The sequence below is a fragment of the Plutella xylostella genome, chromosome 10 (genome assembly GCF_932276165.1).
Source record: "Plutella xylostella chromosome 10, ilPluXylo3.1, whole genome shotgun sequence".
Lineage (NCBI taxonomy): Eukaryota > Metazoa > Arthropoda > Insecta > Lepidoptera > Plutellidae > Plutella > Plutella xylostella.
In genome coordinates this window covers 5,259,269-5,285,966 of record NC_063990.1, presented here as the reverse complement: position 1 = coordinate 5,285,966, position 26,698 = coordinate 5,259,269, and the positions used below count along the sequence as shown (strand labels likewise).

General features: G+C 38.3%; 1 protein-coding gene across 1 annotated transcript; it reads right to left on the bottom strand.

The window, feature by feature from the left end:
- Nucleotides 1–458: 458 nt before the first annotated feature.
- Nucleotides 459–24,872, bottom strand: LOC105382031 (carboxypeptidase A2). The gene is made up of 9 exons (XM_038117950.2): nt 23,864–24,872; nt 10,958–11,197; nt 9,996–10,252; nt 9,596–9,805; nt 9,326–9,515; nt 9,006–9,153; nt 6,172–6,364; nt 1,847–1,993; nt 459–833 (listed from the first exon to the last, which is right to left on the bottom strand). The coding sequence occupies exons 1-9, from the start codon at nt 24,525–24,527 to the stop codon at nt 621–623; spliced, it is 2,262 nt and encodes a 753-aa protein (XP_037973878.2). The 5' UTR covers nt 24,528–24,872; the 3' UTR covers nt 459–620.
- Nucleotides 24,873–26,698: the final 1,826 nt, after the last annotated feature.

The following is a 26,698-nucleotide window of genomic DNA, read 5'->3' as shown; positions in this document are numbered from 1 at the left end:
AGAAACTTGGGAGAAACCAATGGAGGAACAGATGGCGTTGTCTGAGTTGTACTAATTGTCAAACCCTCAGAACACAGATTTTGTGTCAGCTCACATTTTATTTCCACAGAGGAAATTCTATATCTGCCCTCAGGCGTTCTCTACAGCAACGACGCTTGAAAAATAAACATTCTGAACTTGTAAATTAGACTAAATAGAAGTACTATTAAAAGTAGTGAGTTCTTATTCTGAGTTTAATACTTCAACCTCTTTGCTCTCTGTGTGCAATATTTGACGTTGGGTACACTATATTGTCACGACATCTATCGGCTTGAACAAAAACTCAACTGACAGCTGTCAAGGAAAACGGCTCATAGTGTGACATCTATTGGTGACTTTGGTGAGTAACTGAACTATAAAAAACGGGAATATGGGAGGGAAAAAAAGTCTTGGAAATTGGAAGAATCAAGTCAACGAAAAAGTTTATTGCTCACGTATTTTATTAAAGTACTTTCTTACAAGAGGTATAACTACTGGCTACTTTAAAATATGTTGAGCATTTGTAAGGTTAGGACCTAAGTAATCTACAGAATAAATAACTAATCACATCCCATTTATTTTAACTACTATTAAATAATTTTCTATCCTGGCGTTAGATTGTCGACGATGGCCTTGATGGCCTGCCAGGTCTCCTTGGCGGTGGAGACAATCTGCGAGCCGGGTAGCAGGAAGCCGTAGGGCCCGAAGGAGTCGCGCAGGTCCACGTGGTAGGAGAACTTGACCCCCGCGCGCGCCTTGGCCCAGTCGTGCGACATGCCCGACGCCGGCTGCCGGATGTCCGCCGCTGTGCCCACCTGGAAGATTACAGGTAAGATTTTAAGTTTGGTTTTATTAGGAATAGCTGTTCCCCCGCGCTTCGCTTCGCCATAAAAAGTTTTCCCGTGGGAATTTCGGCATAAAAAGTAGCCTATGTTCTTTCCTAGACCATATGTATACCTAAATTTCATTCAAATCCGTTCAGTAGTTTTGGCGTGAAAGAGTAACATACAGACAGACAGACAGACAGACACAGTTACTTTCGCATTTATAATATTAGTTAGGATTAGTAGGTACTTAGGTATCTATTATTGGATCACCCATTTTTAAGACTTCATGTTTGCCCGGCCACGCCTGGCTAAGATCGTTTTACCTACATTGTGACACCTAGGTGTAGTTTTAATAACTCTATCTACCGATGACTGGTATTGACCTACTTTCATACTAATTTGACACACTAAAAATTACAACCTGTTAAAATCGTACGATAGTATTAACTACCAGTCATCGGTAAATAGATGGTAGGTACCTAAATAAAGTCATAGAAATTGGCAGTAAGTAGATCTATCACTTCTGATAACTTCATACTCGTATAAGTTTCATAGTGTTTTGATAAGTTTTTGATAGAGCTTTTAGTGAGCTATCATCGGTGGATTGAAAATAACAATAGGTAGGTATAGTTCCTACCTAGTTTATAAATATCTTTTGTACTATTCGGACTGTAATTACCTACCTCACCCAACTTCAACTAGCTATAAGTTAATCAATTGTTTGTGATTATTGTCGGCACTATAGGTCTATAATAATACCACTATCTATGTGTAAAATTTATTGTAATTATGACTGTTTGTCGCCAAAATATAAATAAATAAATAAATATTCGTATACCATCCTATATTTTATAGAGTTATTAGCAACTTTAATTTTCAAATTTACCTATCAACTTACTAAATTGCCTATCTAAAATTAAAACAAATTAAAACTTTCCTTCATTACAATTAAATTTAGGCACAATCAAAGCAAAACAGTGGAAAGTTTAAAATTAGCTCACTTGGTATTTAGTGCCGTAGAGGTCGGCGAGCGCGGCCGTCGCCAATTTCCCCATTTCCATGAGCACGCCGTCGTCCGAGAACTGCGCGTGCGCATGCGAGCTGGGCACCAGCCACGCCTGCGAGTACGCGTGCAGCGAGATGTACACCTGCAGGAAATTACACTCAAATAAATAAATAAATATGTGGGGACATCTCACACACGGCCATCCTACCACAAGCTAGGCAGAGCCTGTGTTATGGGTATCGGACAGCTGATATATATATCTACACAAGTACATAGATAGACAAATATTAAGTATCAACACCCAAGACCGGAGTACAAATATCTGTCTTTGAACAAATATCTGCCCCAGCCGGGAATTGAACCCAGGACCTTCAGCTCAGCAGCCAATGTCACTAACCATAACCACTAAACCAGTCGGCCGTCTAATAGGTAGGTACGGTCAGGAACAGAGAAACCTGGGTTAATTAGGTCCCTCTCATAGTAACAATGCTTCCGAGAGGGGTCAGATTTCTCTGCCTTATACAGGGTGTCCCAAAAGTCAACGTCATCCCTTAAAGGGCTGATAGGTCAGCTCATGAGAGGCCAGAATATCACAATATGACCTTAGTAAAAACTCGATAATTTTCGAGATATTGACACTTTTATAAATTTGCTGAAAATCGACACCTTGGATCAGTTTTTTGCGTGCCGCCGGTACAAAAATCCATATTGTTAGAATTTGTTTGGTGTTGCATCACCCTGTATAGCCCTGCTATTGATCGCAGTCAAAAAAAAATCGAGTAATGCTGTATCTTTAAAAAAAACACGGTTTTCAAAGTCATAAAAGGTAATCGTATTTTTTTATAAACAACTTTGACTCTACATATTGTAAAAAAAATATACCACGCAAACCTGGCACCTTATTTGAAAAGATTGCTCATTTAATGCAGTTTCCAAAATGGTATGAAACGTTACTATTGTTTCAATTAACAAAAAAGTTATTGCTATTTTAGTACAAAACGACCTCGATGTAAAATTGTTTGAAGGAAATTTATCTGACTGAATTTATTAAGGGTAAGTCATGTTGGAATGAGTAAAAGTAAAATAGGTGGTGGGGTCTGCCGTGGCAACATAGATGACGCAAAAATAGCTAAGAAAAAACTTACCAAACTCTTATAAAACATATTTTGTGTTTTTTACACCTTATTTAAAAAAAACAAACATTTATTGACTTTTATTTTTATTTCTCAAAATTATAACAACACATTATTATATTAAGTACATAATCAGCTAAAAATAATACTCATTAATGGTCATAATCATAATTTTGAGAGTTTGGTTTTGTTTAACAATAACTTTAAAATAAATAACAAGTAATTAGAGGTAATGTTAATGACAAACTGATCTGTCCCTTTTTTGGATACTGTGGGTGTACAATGTACATGTGTAAGCGTTTTACTTGTACAATATCACACATTAGCACTACTCAGGAATGTACGTTACCATGCGCTACATTTATGGGGAATGTGGAGTTGCTATAGTCCACTTTTTTCGAGAAAGATACTCAAAATGCGTTTTTTTTATTAACTGTGACAACGTTGTCTCTTTTCCCACTCCCGGCCACACCTCCTATTTTACTTTTACTTATTTCAACATGAATTACCCTTAATAAATTCAGTCAGATAAATTTCCTTCAAACAATTTTACATCGAGGTCGTTTTGTACTAAAATAGCAATAACTTTTTTGTTAATTGAAACAATAGCAACGTTTCATACCATTTTGGAAACTGCATTAAATGAGCAATCTTTTTAAATAAGGTGCCAGGTTTGCGTGGTATATTTTTTTTACAATATGTAGAGTCAAAGTTGTTTATAAAAAAATACGATTACCTTTTATGACTTTGAAAACCGGGTTTTTTTTAAACATAAAGCATTACTCGATATTTTTTTTGACTGGGATCAATAGCAGGGCTATACAGGGTGATGCAACACCAAACAAATTCTAACAATATGGATTTTTGTACCGGCGGCACCCAAAAAACTGATCCAAGGTGTCGATTTTCAGCAAATTTATAAAAGTGTCAGTATCTCGAAAATTATCGAGTTTTTACTAAGGTCATATTGTGATATTCTGGCCTCTCATGAGCTGACCTATCAGCCCTTTAAGGGATGACGTTGACTTTTGGGACACCCTGTATGTACTGTTGCCTTGTACGGTGGCCTGCGTCTAAAAGTATACAGGCGGAGTTATTAAAATAGCGATCCCTGATGATGAAGGGACCAGCTACATCTGTTATAAATCCGGGGACGTGTTGTGTGTGATGTGTGTAGCAGTGGTGTTTATGTGGATGTGCTTGAGCAGCATGTGAGCTTGATATCGCTATTTTAAAATCTCCGCCTGTATACTTTTAGGCGCAGGCCACCAGGTACCTACCCACGCATGGAAAATTTAACTCAAATACGCACGAATGGAAAATTTAACTCAAATACGCACGCATGGAAAATTTATAAAACACACCACTCACCAAACGCTTTAACTTTACCTAACTCATCAATCAAAGAACGCAACTTTCTCAAATATGCCATCAGCCTTTGTGACTAAATAAAGTGCGATATTTACAGGCGGACACCTTAATTACCTACTCTGGACAAATAAGCTCATCGGCTCCTGAGTCATCTATTCAATTTGAGTGACCTCATAGGGAACAAAGAAACTTGGCTAATTCTAATAACGCCAACTACAGTCTTCCACCTGTAGGCAGGTTATTAAGTTTATTGGTGAGAATCTATAGTTGTAATCGTGAAAGCTCTGGGATAGACGGCCATATAGATCTATAGCACAAATAATTACAATAATACGTCCATAGTAAACGCAGGGGAAAACTTTCTTATTGTAGCTGCTGCTGATAAATAAAATAGATAGAGTAACTCTGTGGTACCTATACTTAAATATTAACAGAGTTTCCTTACCATAGGGTAAGAAAGTAAGATCTTACCATAGAGTATAATATACATATATACAACGGAAACTATAAATTTTATAACGGAATATGACAAACATTATATCCTGTTATAACTAAATCTGATTCCCTTAGCTAAGTAACCGTAGACTAGGTATTCGCAACTATATAGGTACATAATCACATTAGTGGCCATGGTCCTAGTTTTGCCACGCCGTTCTAGGAGAAAATTACTTGCAAAGAAAATGGAGAAACCCCTCAACATTCTTATGAAGTGGATCCCGAGAACTAGTCGATGAGTGATTAGATACACGTTTAAAATGGACAATTAGCACAACTACTTAATTATAATTATTTATCTTCGTGCGACGATGTTTCTATGAGACAGGTCTAACTTACCAACTAGTCAACTTAGTTATCTATCTATCTACCATGTTAATAATAGAAGCCCTGTGAATTATAAAAACGAATCAATTAATATGAAATACTGAATACTAGTAAAACACTCGTATCTTCTTGATTATAAATCTACTAGGTATCACTATCACTCATCGATTATGTTCAGAGACATAACCTAGGTATATATTCTTTTGCTTAAGCGGAATTTTGGGAAATATTACATAGGATAAAGAAAAAAAAACCTTTATCAATTTTGAATTTGTTCCTAATTCGAACTCTATCCGGTAAATTTTGTTTACATTGTATAATGTGTAGTTACACAGACTTGTCACTTTCATGAACATAGTAAGTAAACTAAGTAATAAAATATTATATTACTAAGCGCAACGATTAACATCTTCAAGAGAGATCTATGTATACGAAGGTATCCTCTACTGTAGTCGGTAATAAATCATTTTCACCAACCAAAAAGTAAAAGTCGCTATTAGAACATATTTAATATCAATAGGAAAGAAATTAAGTACATATTAAATCAGTGTATGAATAAACCAATTTGTCTAGGCACTTCACGAGGACATTTACAAATAATCGACACCAATTAATGATCCCAACTTTTTTAGAATTCCATCAAAATATTTTTAGTTTTAGTTGGTTGTTAATAACAACAACTTGTTATGTATGTATGTCATTGTACCTAATTCAATATTGCAGACGGCGTCATTGATCTAGTCTATTCCGTTTAGGAGTTTCCGTAATTTGGCGCTATGTCACTGGAACTTTTAATAAAATTGCTCGTGAGTGTGTAAGAAAAGAAAGAAAGAAAGAAAAACTTTATTTGACACACTGGTAGCTTATAGTTAGGTTTAATTTGCTGTCCGCCAAAAAGGTGTCCCCTCAGCTAATGCAGCGCCTTTGGCTATAGCTAAGGACACTGCGCTGGTGTTTCAGCTGAGGCCATAACGTATAACGTAATATGTCCTACCTTAATCCGGTCCCTATGTTCGGCGAGGAAGGCGGACACGGCGCGTGTCTCGGGCTCGCTGAAGGGGTGCGGGCCGGCGTAGTTGTCGGCGCAGGGGTCCCTCGAGGCGTCCCGCTCGCCCCAGTGGTAGTCCCAGTTGCGGTCCGCGTCCACTCCCACACAGTCCGTGCTGCGGCCCCAGTTCCACGGCAACCTGGGGGTAGAACTATATTTTGGTATCGGGATACACTCAGTAGCAATGAAAAAGTTCCACCTGCCACTGACTTTCCATTATGTCACTCCAAAATTTCCAGTGACATATAATAAATAAATAATAATAAATATGTGGGGACATCTCACACACGGCCATCCGACCCCAAGCTAGGCAGAACCTGTGTTATGGGTGTCGGACAGCTGATATATCTACACAAATACATAGATAGATAGATACTAAATATAAATATCAACACCCAAGACCCGAGTACAAATATCTGTTTTTAAACAAATATCTGCCCCAGCCGGGAATCGAACCCGGGACCTTCGGCATAGCAGTCAGGGCCACTAACCACTACGCCATTCGACCGTCATGGTCATATGGAACGTCAATGGCAGGTAGAACTTTTTCATTGCACGTGAGTGTAGATATAGAAGGCTAGGTTCTCTCCCGTGATGTCCGCTTCGCCTTAACAATATTTTCTCTAGGAATAACGGGACAAAAAGCGTAGCCTATATGTTAATTCAGGTTTTCAGCCTCCTGCATACCAAATTTTAGGTTCAGTAGTTTTTACGTGAAAGTAACAAACATTCTCACAAACTTTCCCCTTTATAATATTTAGTATTATATTTTAACCATAAAAGTTTCAGTTACTGATAGTAATATGCTTATAATATATTATGTACCTTTAAGGATATAGATGTAGAAGTCTCGGTTTCTATTCAGTATTTGTAACCTAGAATACTCTCGTAGAACAGTTAAGTATTTATAGACAGTTATTTATAACTTATGTACAGAAATAGCATTATCATTTATATTCGTGACTAGAATAAATCGATACTGAATATATTTTTTGCGAATTACGATTAGCATATTAAATTAGCGTGTGCGTCAAGAAAGCATTCTCCTCTCGTTCGGGCCACTGGCCGTGATTTAACGTGTTTGACGTTGACGACCGGAAAGATTAGGCCGATGCCATCACTGGACTGGCCATTCAGTCTGGTGTACGTGATAAGCGAACCGAGTAACTTTTCGGAAGCTACTCCTGTAAATACGGGATCCAATGACAACCAGACAGAATCGGAGCATACTCTATTATCATACAAGCGGCCTAGGACCTAGCCTAATGTTATAATACGATATTTAAGTAACTATGTAATAGTAAAAATCTACTTTTTATTTTTTATTTGAATAATTTTCTGGTCTACCTAATGGCTAGTGATTACTATAAGAACCTCTATTTGCTGCGAATCACCTAGTTCCTACTGAATTTACTGCACAGTAAAAGTTGTAAGTAAGCAGAATAAATAACATGAATAGATCAATTATTATCATTAATCAATCAGTCAATCGCATGTTAACTTTTGCATCAAATATAGAAAGTAGAATAAGTGAATGCACTTTGTAACATCTGTCGATCGAAAGATAGCTAGATAGGTTTCAAAATATTTAATGATACCTAGAGCCGTAAGCGAAAGAGAAGCGCAAGCAGGAACTAACAGAGATTTGAATATTAATGTTAACTCATAAAGAACTGAGAAAAATAATCGTAATTAAAGCGTCGATGCGTTTACAAATAACTAAATACTTACCTATGTATTATTAAAATACCTAGCTATACTGTGATGACTATATTGGCAGGGATTCAGCACATGGGCAGACATGGGGTTGCAAGATCTAGACGGATGATGCCAGTATGATAGACCGCGGCGTTGGTGACCGAGCCGACTGCGTGACATTATGCTTGCTCACTTTGCTTGTAGTTACCTATTTTTTTGAGAGACTGGTGGTAGTTAGTTAGCAAAGGACTATATACCTTATTCACCAGATTTTTGTGTTAAATACTTGAAGCCCATTCCCGAAGTGAAGACGCTCTTAATTTTTGAGGGTTAGGAGGTTATCTCTGATGGCTGTACAAAGCACGCTTAAGCGGCTCGGCCACAATTTCTGTAGATCTACACTACTGGTTGTGGTTTGATAAGCGTAGCGTAGGCTATAGTCCAGTTTGTTAAAGCCTTGCCTAGGTTCTTACTACTTGTAAATTTGCACATTTTCATGCCAACAATTTGGAATTTAATAATACAGTAATCTATCATCTTATGTTGAAAAAGGTGGGTCTGTGTATTCAATTACTGTATAAAGCGTGTTTAAAGTGGCGTAATACAGCTTTTATATATTTAATCTACGTTCCGTGGTATATTATATGACTAATTTGCGTGATACCTTTGACCCGGTCTGTGTAAGTGTAACTACGCCGTACAGCAAGTGAAGTGGAACAGTCGAGAAGACTGCCCATGTGAATTTGACCATGTAATTGCGGAGATTTCACTTTACCAACGTTTTTGGCTATTGGCTTGTTCCCATTGAATGTGTTTTCATCTTAACTGTAGTGATGAAATATAAAAATATAATATGAATTACTGTATTGACAAGTTAAACAAGTGTCTAACGGTTGACGCACACAGTAAATAAAAGTGTGAAATTCAGAAATATTACCCATTAAGATTAGTATCGTTTTAGGCATTCAACGGGAATGAACCGATATAATATGATACTGGCGCAGTGTCGTGTTATGTTTCAATTCCAGCACTAGTGGGTACAAATGAACCGTTACGTGCGGCCGTGGTTTACGTGCACTGACCAGCTGGAGTAGTCGTCGGCGGCGTCGGCGTGGCGCGAGCGCGTCTTCATCCACAGGCGGTCGTGCGTGTGCGTGTGCTCGTACCCGTCCGGGTTCATCACCGGCATTATGTAGAAGTCCGCCTGTCGCAGCATCTCCAGCTCCGTGCCTGAACAACAATTCATATTCATACGTGTCAAACGTCAGACATGCATTGTATTGCAACTAGTCTGCGACCTAAACGACATTAGATAGGCATTCAACATGCAACTCTATCATTTGCATACTAACACAAAGAAAGTGAACTATCTCTTGAGAAGATTGAATAATTTCGCACTCACCTAGCCCCTTTTCTCCTTCTACGAGGGTATGCAGCATCCACGAGGCGACGGCCGGCGCGATCCACTCTCGCGCGTGCGCCCCTCCCTCGACCCACACGGCGGGTTTCATCTGGGATCGTAGTTTCCATTTCTTTTTGTACCCTTTTGCACTTAAATCTTTGTACTGGGTATCGTTTTTAGGTAAAGCCACCTGGGAATAGAAAGCTTTGACTTATTAATTGCTTTATGTTAAATTAAAATTGCGAAATTAATTATGAAGCATTATTATACCTTAACGGCAACTAAAGGCAGTCCTTCCGAGGAGCGTCCGAGAGGGATAAGCTCGACCAGGTCCGCATAGGAGTGTTGCAGGTACTCCAGATAGCGCAGGATGTCCGCATACCGGTGGTAGCGGCGCCACGTCATGGGGTGTCCTCTTAACTGCTCCAGCTCTATCCTCTGCTTCTTGGATAAGCGCGGGTTCTCGTACATTATCGCTTTCTGAAAGAGATTGGAGCTGTGAAAACTAATTTCGATGCATGAATTGCGTTTTCAATGGCATCTATAATCGCTACCTAGGTTTCTAGATCAATTGATTAATCAATCTAGTCCATTTGAGATGTCTTTCATTCGTTTCCTGTACTGTAATAACATTGCAAAATACTCGAAAATAATAAAGCTAATAAATAACCTGCAGATCCCAAATGACGACATCAAAGTCGATCTTGAGTGACTTGAGGTGGTCCTTGATATCAGCCAGCAGGTCGGGCGGCACCAGCAGGTCGGTGGAGCCGTTGATGGAGGGCTGCGTCCACCACTTGAGCCCAGAGTCCGAGGCCTCATCCTGGAGGTCTAACATCTCGTGTACTTTCCACTGCGCGTCGGGGTATGCGCGCAGCAACTGGTACCCTTTGTATGTTGTCTTCGCAGCTTTTTTGGGCGTCTTTTCTGCAGCAATTTTAGGTTTTAAATAATTAGGTATGTATATGTTAGGCTATGTTTATAAAAAACATTTATTCTGTGATTAAAGTGGTATAATGATACCTTGTTTGTGTACTCCTATATACATAGTTAACTTAACAAGTAACAATTTAGATAAAAGTATAAGATTCAAGATATTTTCGCTTGGTCGAACTACGTAACAAAGACAGGTCGTCAACTAGACCATACGTCTTGATAAGCTAATTACTTAGCATAACCAATCTGCAGCAATATACTCCACACGTAATGATGATACCGTGCTCTTAATGGATTTATAGGTAGGTACATGGCAAGTTAGAAAGAAATGGAAAGTGCGATATATTTGTAATACGTATGTGGCAATAATGTTTCACTTTCGAGTGGAGATGTATTTGTAATGAGGCATATCGTTACTAGTTCTCTAGTGGAGACCACGAGCAGGCAGATGCCCTCCTGTCCGTTGAACCGCCGCTCGTTAGCCGGTAGTGGTTGGATAAGAAAGGCCGAGGACAGAGTATTGTGGCACTCCTTGGGAGAGTGGCTTATTATGCTCATTATAGAGGATGATTATGCTTCAACACACACATTTCGCCTCTTGATTTAACTGTCCTGTATCTATCACATCCTTTGTTTGATCTATCTAGCTAGATATAGATATATATCTGTCTATTATTGACTGATGATGATATTTACTGGTGGTGGTGACGGTGTAGGCACCGTCGTCGTCCTCGGAGTCCAACAGGTTGTTGTACCAGGCAGGGGCTGGCGCGGGGGTGGGGGCGGGGGCAGTAGTCGCGGGGGGCGGGGCGGGGGTCGTGGTCGCGGGCTCCTCCTGCAGCCAGGCCGCCGCTCCGCTGAACCATCCGCTACTGGTCCCTTGGGCACTGTTCGACTTGGAGCCCCAAATCCATTTGTATAGTTTTGTGAAGATGCCTGTCGAAATTTTCATAATTTAATTTTGAGACCAATTCTATGTGTCTGTCAAAAAATACCTCAGCAGTATTCTTTTTTGGCGTTAGAGAAGTAAAAAATTAATCCGAATCATTATGGCACCAACTTAAAAAATAATGCGTTGGCGGTGACACCGCACAGTGTGCGACAAATTTCCTCCATAGAAAAGAATTCAACGCGTAGTTCAAGTTTCTTTTTTTGTATCAACTGAAGGTATTTCAATGAAAGAGTTATTTTCGATGGCATGCCATTGTAATAATATTAATAATCTTTGCAAACCGTTAACAATAACTTATCCTTGTTTTATGATTATTATCTTACATTATTGTTATAAACTATGGAAAACTGATACATTTTCAATTCTGTCAGATGGCCAGAAACAAGAGGTGAATAAATTAACACCACACAAATTGAATAATTACGCTTTAATATCGAGTGGCGGACCAAATCCCAACTATTATCAATAACGATACATAGATACCTACATTGTTAACGTTCTTGAATCTGTTATTTATTTTATGTAGCCATTACAATGTCTCACTGCTGGGCAATTTATTTAGGTAACATATATTATTAGAAAACATTTGCTACTGCTTAGGTTTGCAAAACTGTTGCAAACAATGAAGGAAATTTTATGAGCATTAACAAGTTGCAAGGCAGCGGGCTATTAAATCTTTCTTTTCAGACTTGTGGACAAGCAGCAGCTAACTCAAACTTGTGAAAGTGATATTTTCGCTTAATTGCTGTGACGAACAAGTCTGTTTCTTTACAGTCTGTGCGTTTTACTCTACAAGGTAACGACACCGATGATGTTTATGTTTTTGACACACGAACTTTAGAAGAACCGAGACACACCTTGCGTACCTACTGAAAAATATATCTTCGTACACACGAGTATGCAATATGTATGGCATGCCGAAGTAGAAGCCTAGCAATTATTAATTTCAATGAATAAATAAAGAACTCAGTCAATTTTTTTCTATTACCTACATCGTTCTCCCTTAAGACATTTGAAATATATAAAATTATCAACGCCATTCGCGTCCGAAATTCACGTTTTGGTAGCTAGTTACACTCTCATATTTAGTTGAAGCGTAACCCGTGTAAGTAATAGGCAGGAAGAAAAGCATTTAATTTTGAATATTGGTAGGCCATGTATGATCATTTTAGTCCGTTATTTTGATGTGTGTGCAATTAGTTCATCAATCATTAGCATACTTATATGTCCATTGGTGAAGTCAGTCTTTGATACGCTAAAGGCATTCGAGAAGCAGTAAAAAGGAATATTAACAACTTTACAACTATCTAATTTTGATGACACAATTAACAATAAGTTGTGATATTAAAATATTGATTTTCACTTTAGAAAGCCAAAATGTATAAAAACCTAAGTGTTACAACAATATTATAGGTATATTAAAATCATTAAGGGCCCGTACAGGGTGACGTGCCCCGCCAAATTTGGGTTTTCAATGCTCTTCACACAGCACACGCAGTGACACGCACACATGTATGTTTGCACAGTGGGTCATAAACTTTTACTCGCCAACTTTATTGACAATTATTTTCAAGTAGTGATTTGAGGGTAAGTATAATTTTTAATTACACTGGTAAGCTGGTAAGTTAAAACTGCTTTTGCAAGGCGTTTTGCACCCTTTATAACAGCTCACATATTTAATGAAATCGCCAGGCAATGTAATATCAAACATTTATCCGATAGAGAAGCCAAAGTGGTAGTCCTGCGCTGGTTGACCGTATCATCCTACTCCGATGCAGAGAACATGTTAATGTGCGTTTATTAGCTATTTATTATGATATATATTATATTATTCTTTTATTATTTCTGTATCTATGTATTCCATATGTTATATATATTGTACTTTTGGCATACGTAATTACTTATATTTTTATTTTTTATATGCATGCCTAAATAATTTTAATACAACAAATCTTTTTATTTTGCGTCCTGCGTGACAAACTGTGTTTTACGGCTTGTTTTTGTGTAAGTTCGAACCTGATCTCTCACGATACAGGTGTTACCTAGTGTGAGGATCACAGTGTATTGTTATTTAAGTTAAACTTTTAAATTTTAATAAAGATTTTTTCATTTTCATTTTCTTTTTTCATTTTTCAAGCACCAGGAAAGAGTAGAAATTAACAGGGGTGCCACTTTTCTCCATACTCGGAACCCGATTAGCTTTCTAAACAAATGTAGTATTTACTTACTTGTAGAAAGGTAACTACAGGTATTAAAGTGTAGATACTAAGGGTATACTAAGCCGAAAGGGGATGACTCAACTCAAGGGGTCATTCTGAACAACTTTTGTTCTACGAGTTTTGCAAATTCGCGAAAAAAAATATTCGTTTTCCATGGTAAAAAGTCACGTGTCATCAAAGTTTCTATGAAAAAGGTTTTTTTTTGTTAATTTTTAAAACTCGTAGAACAAAAGTTCAGAATGACCCCCTGTCTCACTTGTTTTTACCCGACTGCCGAAGGAGGAGGGTAATATTTTTCGATTGTATGTTTGTAAGTATATTTTTTGGTAGCAGAATAATATTTTTTCTTATTTTTAGGGTTTCGTACCTCAAAAGGAAAAAAAGCAACCGTTAAAAGATCTCTTTGTTGTCCGTCTGTCTGACTGACTGTCTGTCACCGCCCTTTTTCTCAGAAACGGGTAAAGATATCAAGCTGATGTTTCGCATAGATATGGGGAGTACCCCAAAAAAATATTGGGGTACTCCCTCTCCCATACAAGTAAATTGGGGCTGATATTTTTTCCGGTTATTTTGATGGTGTAGGTAGGGTATCGTTGAATTGGTCTTTTAATATAATAGGTATAAAAAAAGGTTAAAATATAATTATTTTGCTTTTACCCTTAAATTTGGGGACCACACCATAGAGAAATCCTAATTAAAAAATGATTTCAATAGATGGCGTGTTTTTATGTTGGGTAACTCAGAATAAGAAGTGATGATATCTCAGAATAATAATGGTTAATGGTGCTATTCCGCTGAGCTCCGAAACCGGTGGGACACAAGTGAAAAGTGGCGGTTCCCCTCATCTCGCATAATCTTTATTAACCAAAACTCATTTCGCATAACTCGTATGGTCTAAACTTTTTTGGCCGAACCATCACTTTGCCAAGAATTATGTGGCATAAGGCTCGTTTCATCAAAAACTCTTTAGGCACAATCTTTAAACACCTAAGTTTCGTTTGCTCAAATGTATGTTCGTCTATACCTATGTATAATCTTGTTTCTCCTAATGTTATCTTAATAAATAAGTATGTAGTAAATGTACAAATTGTGGTATTTTTTCTCATACATCCCGAAAATCACGATATTGAATGATAAAAAAATCGAAAGTTAACGAGCAATACAACATACATTTATAATACACATACAATAATTATTACAAACCCCATGAGATCGAAAACTAAAGATAGGTGCGACGACGAGCAAAGCGAGGAGGAGCGTGTTAGGTGCACATGTTCATCAAAACCAAAGCGGAGCGCAGCGAAGCGGAGCGGAGCGTTTTCCAAACAGCGGAAACAATACAAGGCACCAGTTTGCGCTATAGAGAGACGCTCCGTCAAAGTTAAAGCCAAACAAATATTATTACTTTGTATAAACCTATTATTAGGCTATTCAAGATTTGGCCATACCATTATTAGGCTAAACAAGATAATGCGAATTAACTTTTTACTAATCGAGATTTATGCCATACGATTTTCGGCGAAACGAGACTTTGACCAAACGTTACTATGCAACACGAGATTAGGCAAATAAATCTTGGGCCAAAAAAGGTAGAACCGAAAAGTGGTCATGAAAATGCACTAGGGTAGACCCTGCTCCTAGAACAGGGCATGAGTTTGTGATTTGTGTGCGAGGATGGAAACTTTGAATATTTTCTTGATATTTTTATTATTGATGCAATAACATATAGTATTTTTTCTGAGTTACCAACCGAAGTCACCCCGTGACAGGGTGACTAGATAGGTACTTCTGCAAATTACGCCATCTATCGTTGGTTTTTTAGTAACTACTGTCTATAGAAGAAATTCCGTCATTATCAATTTTACGTTACGAATGAATTTAGTAAACCCAGTAAACCTAACTAATCCAGAGGAAACCTAAGATATCTTTCTGTCTCTCTGAAAAACATACTTAATAGCCCAAACTCGATGCTTTTAGCTATTAACATCTTTGAAATAAAATTCAGTCACCACCTTGTTACTGCCCTCATCAGATCCTCACGAGACCATTCCTCAACCAGTACCATGAGACTGTATTTGATGAATCCTAACCTAATGTTCCTACGTATTGTCATCACTTAGATCCATTCGCTATATTCCTGCTCCTCATCGGACCTTTACGAGACTGTAATGTCACGCGAGAACATTGCCCACTATCTAATTTAATTTAATGTATTGAATATACTGGAATAATTATGCTTCCTCAATTTCAAATCAAATTATGTTGGTGTCATAAAAGTTGAAAAAGTGCAATGACAACCAATGTGCAGTGATTTTGTATCTGTACACGATAAGATCGCGAGCTGTCAGTGCTGCCTAAACCGACGTGACCCTTCTTTGGAGGCCAGCGGCCAACTGAGTCAAACGTCACTTGTGTTTATGATTTTATAACACAGAAAGCCGCCATAGATATTTGTATGAAGATTTGAGGGAAAAAAATTGCTCAAGTTTGGGATTAATTTACACAAAATAAGTGTGTGTTTATTAAAAAACAAGGTATTTAGCGCCTAGTCCAAGCCTTTAACTTTATAATATGATAAAAATCATATGAAAATTCTCGATAATTACGACACAGTTGTTACAATACGGGAGTGTGATTTTCTGGTCTTGCGTGATATTCTGAATTTTATTTACAGTTATCCATAAGTATTTACATGAATTCGAATCATTCAGCACCTAGCTAGACTCTTCGGCTACCTGTGTGATTTTTTTCAAGGTTGTAGAGCATTGTTTACTACATAATTCTATGACAATGCCAACCCTCGATTACCCCTTGCTGACCCTTAAAGGACAATAATGATCAACATATACATTTAGAAAAATAAAACTATATACATGTACACCTAAGAAGATGACTACTTATAATTATCATATTTAGCTAGTAAAAAACTACATAGGGCTAATTTTAACCCATGTTTTAGGGTAGAAAGTCAATTAAGGTCTACACGCTCTGTTGGCGCCGCCGAGCCGCGACGTCAGTCTTCGTAGAATATGCGGCTATACAGAAATTGGCCCTATAAATAGGTACCAATGAACCATCCCAAGCGAAGAAATCTAAGACCGGAATCATTGAACCGCGGGAATACATAGCACAAAGTGGAGATGCGACTATCGTCACGTTCGTCAGATCGATCAGTTTTATAACCCAGTAACTTGACACATAACACATAAAGCATGACAATTTTATGCTCCATAAGCTGTCCAAGCGTTAACTTTCTTTGATACAACTTTGTACATAATAATAAGTATAACGTTTACAATGGGTACAGTTAAGGAAAACTATAACTTTTATTTAAATTACAATACCATAAGGAATCATTTAAGGATTTATAATTAAAAAAAAGATAGAAGAAGAGAAAATTTCATATTTCCAATGATATTTTACCAATGGTTATAAATTCTGACATTGAATAATTGGTGTTGTGATTGCGCCTTTCCATTAATGTGCTCGATATATGTATTTTATTACGACGTCGAAGTTATCGTTATTGGGTTCAAATTGCTGTGAATAACGTGTAATTGACACGAATTCTTTGACAGTATGCAATTATTGAGATATTTAAATATTTTAAATTACTGGTTCACCTGCTGCTAACATCTCGGTTTATAACAATAGTTTGAAATAAACAAAACTATGGGAGCTAAATTAAGCACAGAACAATAGACTGTTTTTACGTTTTACTAAAGAAAGTCTAAAAGTTATTGAAAAGTTATAATGTGACCTAGGAAAAAGAGAGCAAACAATTTATATATTATTTATTAACTTCAATCACATCATTGATAAAATACAGATACAAAATTTGTATGGCTCCACATAAGCTATACTATTCAGCTCACAAATCTCACAATGTCTTTTACATACGACAATGGTCAAATTATTCTACTATGAGTAGTATAGTAACCGATATGATTGTTGACTGCACAAGTGTACCCATAAATCGTGTGAAACAGTTGTTAAGTAGGTACCAAAAAAATATAGCCCCGCAAACAAGATAACCTCACAGATAACTTAAAACCCGACAGTTATCATAAAAAAGTGGCGCGTGCGATGCTGCACTGGTTCCGCCGTCTGCCGTGTCCGCAGTGTCACGAGGAAAGTCCGCTGTCAATGGGACAGGATACGGGCCATTACAACCAGTGCCACTAGTTTTTCCTCATACCTCAAAGATACTACCGTAAGTAAGTTCTTGCAACGATAGCGCTGGCAAAACAGAAAATTTGCGTGCGAACTTTTAAGATTTAATGTTAATATTGTATTAAATTAAGTTCATTGTAATCTTGATAAACTTTTATTAGCTTTAAAGTGAATGTTAACATTAACACTTGTCATTTTTTATGCACAAGTGAACACAACTCTCGACATCAGAACCAAGAGGGCCGATGTCCATTTTTGCAACTTTTCAGTAGAGCGAAAATAAACTTTTAACTCAGTATAAAACAAACACAGATGTTTGTTTTGGAGTCCAAATACATTATTTCGCTCGGCTAGTTAATGACAATACATAAGCGTTTGATTTGAAAACAATTCCTATGTTATATTAGCGACAAAATCAAGTTTTGTGTCTTTGAGTATGGATATCAGCCCCATTTTTCGACTGTAAATAGTAACTTAAAGGCTCACGTCAATAAAAGACCTTACGGCTGTATAGATTTTAAAAACACTAGACCAAAAATCAAAGCCGTTGTTAACATCGGACCTTTTAGTTCAAGAAAAAAGAATATCACTTTAAAAAAATCCCTATACCTATTATAACAACAGACTGTATAGTTCGGGGAAAATAGTATTTAAGTTGATTTTTGGCTTGCATATGTCTACATAAGATTCAATGGCTCTAAAAAATAAAAAATAACTACGGTATACCTTAATTTATAACTATTTGGTTCGAATTGAAATAAAATTGTACTCAAGAAAATGAAACAAATGGCCAAATTTTGTGTAATATACGACTCTTTGGCTCTGAAATTATTTATTATATTCAAGAAAATTAAACAAAAGACCCAAATATGTCTTATATACGACTCTTTGGTTCTGAAATTATAAATGTTTGAAGGTTTTATTTAAAAAATAGAAATTGTAAAACAGGTATGTATAACGAATAAAACGACAAAAACAAATGGTGGCCCTGTAAGTCGTGGTCCAAAAGAAAACGGGCGATAGGTAGCATCATTACCAGCATTAATTAGTTATATTTATGACCGTATTGCACTAGAAAATCTTAAGAAAAAATACGCTTTTATCGACAAGATGTTGTAAATTCATTAGTAAAGGCCTAGAACATTTCCCCGGACTAGACTGGAAACTGAGGAAAGTCATCATCCTACCGATAACCAGAAAGGACTACCGATACCCGCGAAGCTATCGTTCTATCACGCTATCGTGCGGAGCAGTTTGGTTTCCACAGTAGTCCACAACGCTGCAGCTTGAGCGCTTCCTGCATCTTATGGCTTTAAACGCTACAAGGGCCGAACACATTCGTTCGATCGTGTGTGGCATGCGGGACTGCTGTACAAGTTGTCTCAGACGACCACGTCGCTGGCAATTGTGCAGACAGCGGCTTCATTCCTGGACGAACGGTGTTTCTACGCTTTAGTCAAGGACGCCGACTCCACCCTGCGCAAGATCTAGAGTTCCTCAGAGCAGCTGCCTGACTCTACGTGGCCTAAATAGACGATATCCTAACACTGGTGAGCAAGTGTGGAGACGACGTGGTTTTATTGGCTAAAAGTGTGTAGTTCTTCTCATCTCAGAAAGCAAACCTGGCCGTATCAAAAACTGAATCACCTGCCGGAATTGCTGGAAAAGTGGGGCATGGTGGTCAACGTGGGCACTGCGATGTTTTCCAGCCACACCTGGACGCCGGCTAAGAAGCTGCAACCCCGAAGTAATATCGTCGTCTTAAGATCCTCAGTCAATCAACTCAGTGAAGTATACCTGAGGGTGACGATTGAGCGCACGCTCACCATGAGTGTGCAAGCGGTCAACACAGTCTACCAGGCGAAGGCCGAATGGGCTATGCTCTGTCTCATGTTGGCTTCCCGACTCCTTCTGCGCACGAACCTGGGGATCTTTAAAACATATATGCGTTTCCGTATTAACAACGCCGCTCCGGCGTACTCACTATGCTCGACGACCAACTGCAACAGGCTCCAGGTACAGCAGACCCTGACTCTGAGGACTATCGTCGGGGCCGAATGGTACGTTAGAATTGAGGTCATCACCCGCGACCACAAGATCAAGTCGGTAGAGGAACACTTCTGCTTCCTTTATTATTTTGAAGGAAGGAAATTGCAACTTTATTATTTATCCTGTCTCCTTCCTATCTGCATGTTTAGGTATCCCAAGACCTCAGAAGCGGCTTCTTTGAAAGTATCGTACTGTAGGGACCATTTAAATATAAAAATCTTGTATGTATTAATATGAATTCTATATATCTCACGAACAAGGATAAGTAAAATCGGTGGGCTTATTACTTAAAGTAAGTCAATCAGGCAGGTAGGTGGAGAGATTTTCCACCTATCTACCAGATTGACTTGGCAATCGCACTAAGCAATGTAATTTAATAAACTCATATTAGTTGTGAGGTATATAGTGTTTTCAAGTCAATCTAATTATTTAAGACATACAAGATTTTTGCTTATAACTTAAAATAGGAGAACCCTTTAGTAGAAACTGATAAAATAAACTTACTTGGTATTAAGTACGTGAAACCACCATTTTTTTACGGTTGCGAGGCTTTTTTCCAAGTTATGTTTTTGATGGCATTATGCTTTGTCTCGCTCATACTCTGTGAAAAAACTAGTGCTGTCTCTTTTTAATTCGGGGTTTTATGAAACACACGCACTCACGCATTGTACTAATGTACTCCCTTGCGGGGTAGGCAGAGGTGCATTGCTGCACCCACTTTTCGCCAGAGTGTTATGTTAGTCCCAATGTAATAGGGGGCGGGCCTATTGCCATTTAACGGGCACATCCAAGACCCGAGAACAAATATTTGTGTTTAAACAAATATCTGCCCCAGCCGGGAATCGAACCCGGGACCATCGGATCAGTAGTCAGGGTCACTAACCACTACGCCATTCGGTCGTCTATTTATCTATCGGGGTTTTATGAACTTAACTGAATATGTTTCGAACCATAAGGTCTGATGTGAAAATGTGACCGCATAGAAGTGATATTTAGTTGGACAAAAGGGTACGTTATTGATATGAGATCAACTATTTGCAAGTACTTCTGGACTGTTGTTTACAACCGACCGTAAAAAATAACATTATTTTCATATTTGTACAGCCATGACGACTGAAATTATAAACAGTCTGTATGGTTCCAGTGTACTGTGGATATGCGACCACTTTTAAGAAATTGAACTTTTGAACAAAAAGAGATAGAGATACGTGAGTTAGACTAAAAGAAAGAGGACAAAAAACTGATATAAGATCTCTTAAAAAGTGATTTTCGCAAAAAGTGGACATCGGCCCTCTTGGTTCTGATGTCGAGAACTTCATTTTGTTATTGTGTGCTAATGTAGATTTATAAACCATAGCTAAAACTAAGTGTGTACTTAATAACAGTGTGTTAACCCGAGTAGTGCTTATTGTTTATTTTTAGACTCAGTTAATCTCAGATAAAAGTGTTTTTTTATTTAAGTAATCTTTAGATACTTCCTACTTGTACAGTATATAAGTAGGTCTCTGAAAACGTCGTGCACATTTTGTGACATTATAAGTTTGTACGGCGTAATGAAGATATCAGATATCTTATTCTATGTAGCTAATTAACTACATAAATTCTGAGATATTGTCATCCTCGTCAATATGTTAATACTGTGGATAATGTAGTCGTCACAAACCTGGGTATGTTGGTATCCTGCCCTAAAGGCTATGAGAAGAGACTGGGGTCAGAGGTCTCACGATAGCAGTTTATTATATCCCACTAGGGTTGGTGGTTACACCAAAACCGTAAAAAAAGTTTATTAAACTTAAACAGAAAAACAGAGATGAGGCCACCACTGCAACCGTATCGTTTTACCTCGTTCCGTAAGAATAATAAGTTAATAACTCATTACGAGTGTGCGGTGAACACCGAAACAATTAAGTTAATGTTAAACATTTATGATTTGTTGCATTACTTTTAATTATACAGCATAATTAAACTTATTTTACATTGTCTAGTTTTAGTTGAAGCATTATTTTATTCTTCGCTAAGCACATTTATGTCATGATGTGCTGTATTTGATTTTGGTATGATTGAAGGCGACCCGTCCCATCCTTTACCTGACGGATGAACAGACATGACTGTCGGAATTTGACAGCTGAAATACTTACCTACTTAATATTAAATTATATTAGAAAGCAGAAGGAATTTAACCACAGCATTGTTTTTAGTGCCTAAACTTGTTTTGCTTTTGTACCTCTATTCTTTCAAGTAATTTTACAAACTCCGCTAAAACCACCTAATGGCTAATGTAGGTATAAGATTTCTCTCTTGATGATGATCTCTCCATGTTTATTGTATCTTATTTGGGAGTTCACACATATGAGTTAGTAAATCCGCCACAAGATCGTGACGGAGTCGAACTCATAATTAACATACAGTTAAGCGCCGTTTACACAATGCGAGTAAGCTCAGTCCTAGCCCGCTCGCATGAAAATATATAGTACTAGCTGTTCCCGCGCGCTTCGCTTCGCCTTAAAAAGTTTTCCCGTGGGAATTCCGGGATAAAAAGTAGCCTATGTTCTTTCCCAGGGTCCAGACCGTATGTATACCAAATTTCATTTAAATCCGTTCAGTAGTTTTGGCGTGAAAGAGTAACAGACAGACAGACAGACAGACAGACACAATTACTTTCGCATTTATAATATTAGTTAGGATTAGGATTAGTGAGGATTAGGATGATCCGATGACTGGCTGTCATTGTGATCACGTGTTTACACATTGCGAGTATCATCTGAACAGACACTCGGTCTGTGTGTACTTACTCTTATGGTGCTAGATGACACCACCAAAACTTAATTGAGTATTTTATTTGTAGTCGTTTTTCAAGACAGAGAATCTTTTATACACTCACGGGCAATGAAAAAGTTCCATGCAGTCACAAAATGCCGACTCCAAACGACCTAAATTTTTTCAAACATTTAATTACAAATTTGAACAAAATATTACCGTTTTTAGTTGGTTATATCCAGATGCCCGTTAAATGTACTTCAATGTTGCAGAAAGCACCATTAAGGTAGCCTTTTCCTTTTTGGAGTAATTTGGTGCTTTTGTCAGCGGAACCTTTTTATTGCCCGTGAGTGTATATCTCTAAAATATACGTTTATATGAATACGGAGTAAAGCCGACGATACCCACGGACAAAGGGGTGTATCTATACTCCGTAACTTTTTTGAATTAAAATGCTGGAAGAAATTGCTTTTTGGCAATAAGCCACTAGTCGTACAAATTATAACTGTTTTTGTGAATTGTTTTTTTTAAATATACAATGAAGTGTCTATATAAATAAATAAGATTCCAAAATTACTGAGGTGTAATTGACGTGTTTAAGGATAAGCCAATGAACACAAAATAAGTCTTATCAAACTGAGAGTGATTACCGGTTAATATATAAAAGACTGTTACAAACAGTTTATAGGCTAAATTAAAGTTTGTATGAAACGTTTTCCAATGAATGTGTCGAACGCAATTGAGTGAGTGAGCGCGTTGATGTCTTTCATATGGCCAACATCCAACTGACATTAAACGGGGTTTTATAGCACTATGTGTGAATTTTATCTATTTTATTAATGCTTTCTAGGAAATACTTAATATAAAGAAATTAATAATTTTACGCGTTGTAAAATTACAGCATTCTTAACCAAAGTTAAATAAATGTAGTTACGTTCATCATAATAATTATTCGTAAGAGGACGCGGTCTACGGCGAGAAATGGGGTACTGATAATATACTAAATATTACATAGGGGCCAGCAACTCCATAATATTCATCTTTTCACACTGTATAGAACTCAATTAGGGTGTCGCGTTCCTATACAAAAGTTTCGCACAAATACGGGTAAGCGAAGGGAAGTTTTAACTGATTAACGACCAATAGGTACTTATAGCGATTTAGTCGGTCAGTTATTCGAAGAAAACAACAGATTAATTGGATAAATTTAATGTACATAGATACCTAAGTACTTATTAAGTTTTTATCTCATACTAATATTTTATAACTGTGCCGCATACCTTGCCTGAAACGGTTAAATATCTTCAATACCTACAATGATAATTGAACCTGTGAATTCCGTTCGGTGCCATATTTTTAATTTATAAAAAACAGAATCAATAATCACGAAAAATTCATTAAAATGTTTTCTGTCATCCGCATTAGTGATAACGTACGTTCTAAATTGCTTACCTGAATACCAGGAAGGCTTTGATGGCTTCTTTTGTACATTCTTATTTTTGTTTTCCTGAAAGAAAGAGGAGAACCAGCCCGTGTTTTTTGGCGGGCACGGCTTTTTTGTACTCTTTTGTGGTTTCTTTGTTGTTTTTTGCGGCTTGCGTGTGGTGCGAGCTGGCTTGCGCGTGGTGGAGGGCGGGCGGCGCGTGGTGGTGGGGCGGCGGGTGGAGGGCGGGCGGCGCGTGCTGGGCGGGCGGCGCGGGGGCGGGCGCGCGCTCGTGGTGTACTTCACGCTGGCGTCCATGAGCACGAACTGCGGGGACACCTCCACCAGCGGCCGCGGCTCCTCCTTGCTCCACGGCTGCCGCGGAGGCTTCTCACTTATTGCTACTCGAGTAAAGTTTATAGGCTTAACTACAGTTTTTTTATTTTCACTTTTAGTGTTTTTCACAGTCGAGTTTCCTTTGGGTCCTTTGGCCCGAAGTATCACTTTGGCACTATTAATTTGGGGTCGCTGAGTGGGCACGGGTTCATACGAGTCGTCATAATCGTCAAGGAGGATGAAGGGGTCCATGGAGTCGGAGTCGGAGGAGTCTGAGCGGGCGAGGTCGCGGGCGGGGCGGCGGCGCAGGGCAGCCGCGACGGCCAGCAGCGTGAGCAGCGCCAGGCCACGCGCCATGTGACGAGCGTGTGCGCATGGCGGGCTGCGCGCGCACTGTGCCGCCGCCGCGCCGCCGCCGCCGCTGCCTCCCTGCCACCGTCATTATGCGCTCATGTCGCTTTCAATGCGCCCGCACCATGGCACTAGGTCAACCCGCCCGTTTGCATTCAACCCACTCTACTCTCCATCTAACGAGCTGTCTTACCACCCGAGACCAAATACAGGAAAACTAACACATAAACCCCCAACGTTTATACTTACTATGGTTCCCATTTTCATCCAACCAATCTAGCTGGTGATATTACATCAAGGTGTGAACACGGGTGGGAAAAGGTGACGTGTGTTAATTACAACACAATCGACAATTATTATTGTGCATTATGATAACAAGAACTCACATTTTTCATTTTGAGATTGTGTCTGTTCCTCGTTATAAAATGCTATCTAACAGAGACATCTCTAAAGCGATATTTAGCGTCTACTGTTGCAACTGCAACCTGCACTGGAATTAGGTGCTTTCACATTGAACTTTGACCTTTTTGGAATGTGTTTATGTAGATACTTTGTAGTTTAGTCCTAAGTAAACTCTAACGTGAAAGTGCAAGTAGAGTACGGCTAAGCCATTGAAGCAGGACATCGCAGCGGAAAAACCAAAACGGTTTAGAAAATATCCATTCGGCGATTGTAACTAGTCTATTTATTCCGCTGATAGCAGTAGTGAGGAATATGGTACGTCGTCGGCTGTACACATTTTCCGAGGCTTTGTTTACACAAGGGTGACCATAATGAGGTGAAAAGTAGTGCAAGTTGTACGGTTGGCGTCACCTCGCGCGAGGCCGGGGGTGTGGGCGCGCGGCACTAATACCTAATGTTCACCGTTTGACGGTGAAACGCGACGCAATATGATTGTTCATATCAAACAATTTTCTACTAAATTATTACCTTTCTTTCTAAGCATACATATGTAAATGTATTTAAGTACGGTTTGTGTTTATTCTTATTGAATGGGTGACCGATATTGTTTCCCACTCAATAAGAATAAACACAAACAATTGTGCCAATCGCCAATTTGGCGTGTACTTACCTCCAACATATTGGTTTCCCATTCCATAGTCTGCCGTGATCGCCAACTGCCGGACATAAGGCCTGCCATGGAGCGCGCCACATCCCCCACAACACTCTAATCCTCGGCATATCTAATCCACTAGTGTAGTATTCTAAGTTGTTTCCGCCAGAAACGGCATTTTTTTCGTTTGTTACTTAGCCTTCTACATACTAGGTACTGGGTATTGAGACTATTGGGAGGTAGGTTTTAAAAAATTGAATTAATATGAGGACGGCGTGAAAAGTTGCAGTTTTGAAAAAAATGCTGGTTTTATGTTGATGTTGGGTTGAATCTTCAGAAATTTCGGCTCTAAAATTATAATTAGCACAAAATAATAAGTTTGTTTTCACCTTCGTTAATATTCTTATAACAAAAACAAGAATTATGTTACTTCCTAGTATTAATAAGAAACGCAAGAAAGTGCATCTATTGAATAGAATCAAATTGGAACGTGTGAATATCTTTTACCAGCGATAGTAATAAGTAATTGCACTAATTGTATGAGGGAGAGAGTAAATTTCATTTATTTAGGTACCTCATTTTTAATTACCTATCTACATAGGTTTGCAAGTGATTTGTAATTCTAGTAAGTACTTTTTTATTGGACTAATTGCCTAATTCAGAAAACTCAACATAACAGGAATTCAACTCGATGGTCCTGAAGGTGCCATAGTTTTATTATTATCATAATTTATGCTACTCAGTTTCGCGCGCACAGCTGACGCGAGAGGTCACTGAACCGTTGTTAATAATGTCGTCACCGAATTTGTTGAAGTGTTCGAGCTGCAATATTGTCATATGTGAAGTTCTTGCATTTGTGCAAAACAAAATAGATATAATGGATGAAGAAAGTCTATTGCGTGTGTGTTCTAGTGCTTTCTCGGTTGATGAGATAGGCAAAGCGAAGACGTTGCTGTTCGAGTCAGTGTCTAAGCGGAAGACCATCCGGAAAAGAACGGGAAAAAACCTGCGTGACCTAGACGACATCTTCACCCTGATAAAAGAGACAAAGCCTGAAGAATTACCTATATTTGTGGCACGAGATCTGCATAGGTTGCCACCGGTAACCTTTGACCATGTTGAC

Excerpts from the sequence above, each read along its gene's own strand:
- LOC105382031 (XM_038117950.2), bottom strand. The coding sequence starts at position 24,527 with ATGGCGCGTGGCCTGGCGCTGCTCACGCTGCTGGCCGTCGCGGCTGCC. Across the intron at positions 1,994-6,171 it reads AACATAGGGACCGGATTAAG|GTGTACATCTCGCTGCACGC; the intron begins GTAGGACATATT and ends AATTTCCTGCAG. Across the intron at positions 834-1,846 it reads TCTACGGCACTAAATACCAA|GTGGGCACAGCGGCGGACAT; the intron begins GTGAGCTAATTT and ends GTAATCTTCCAG.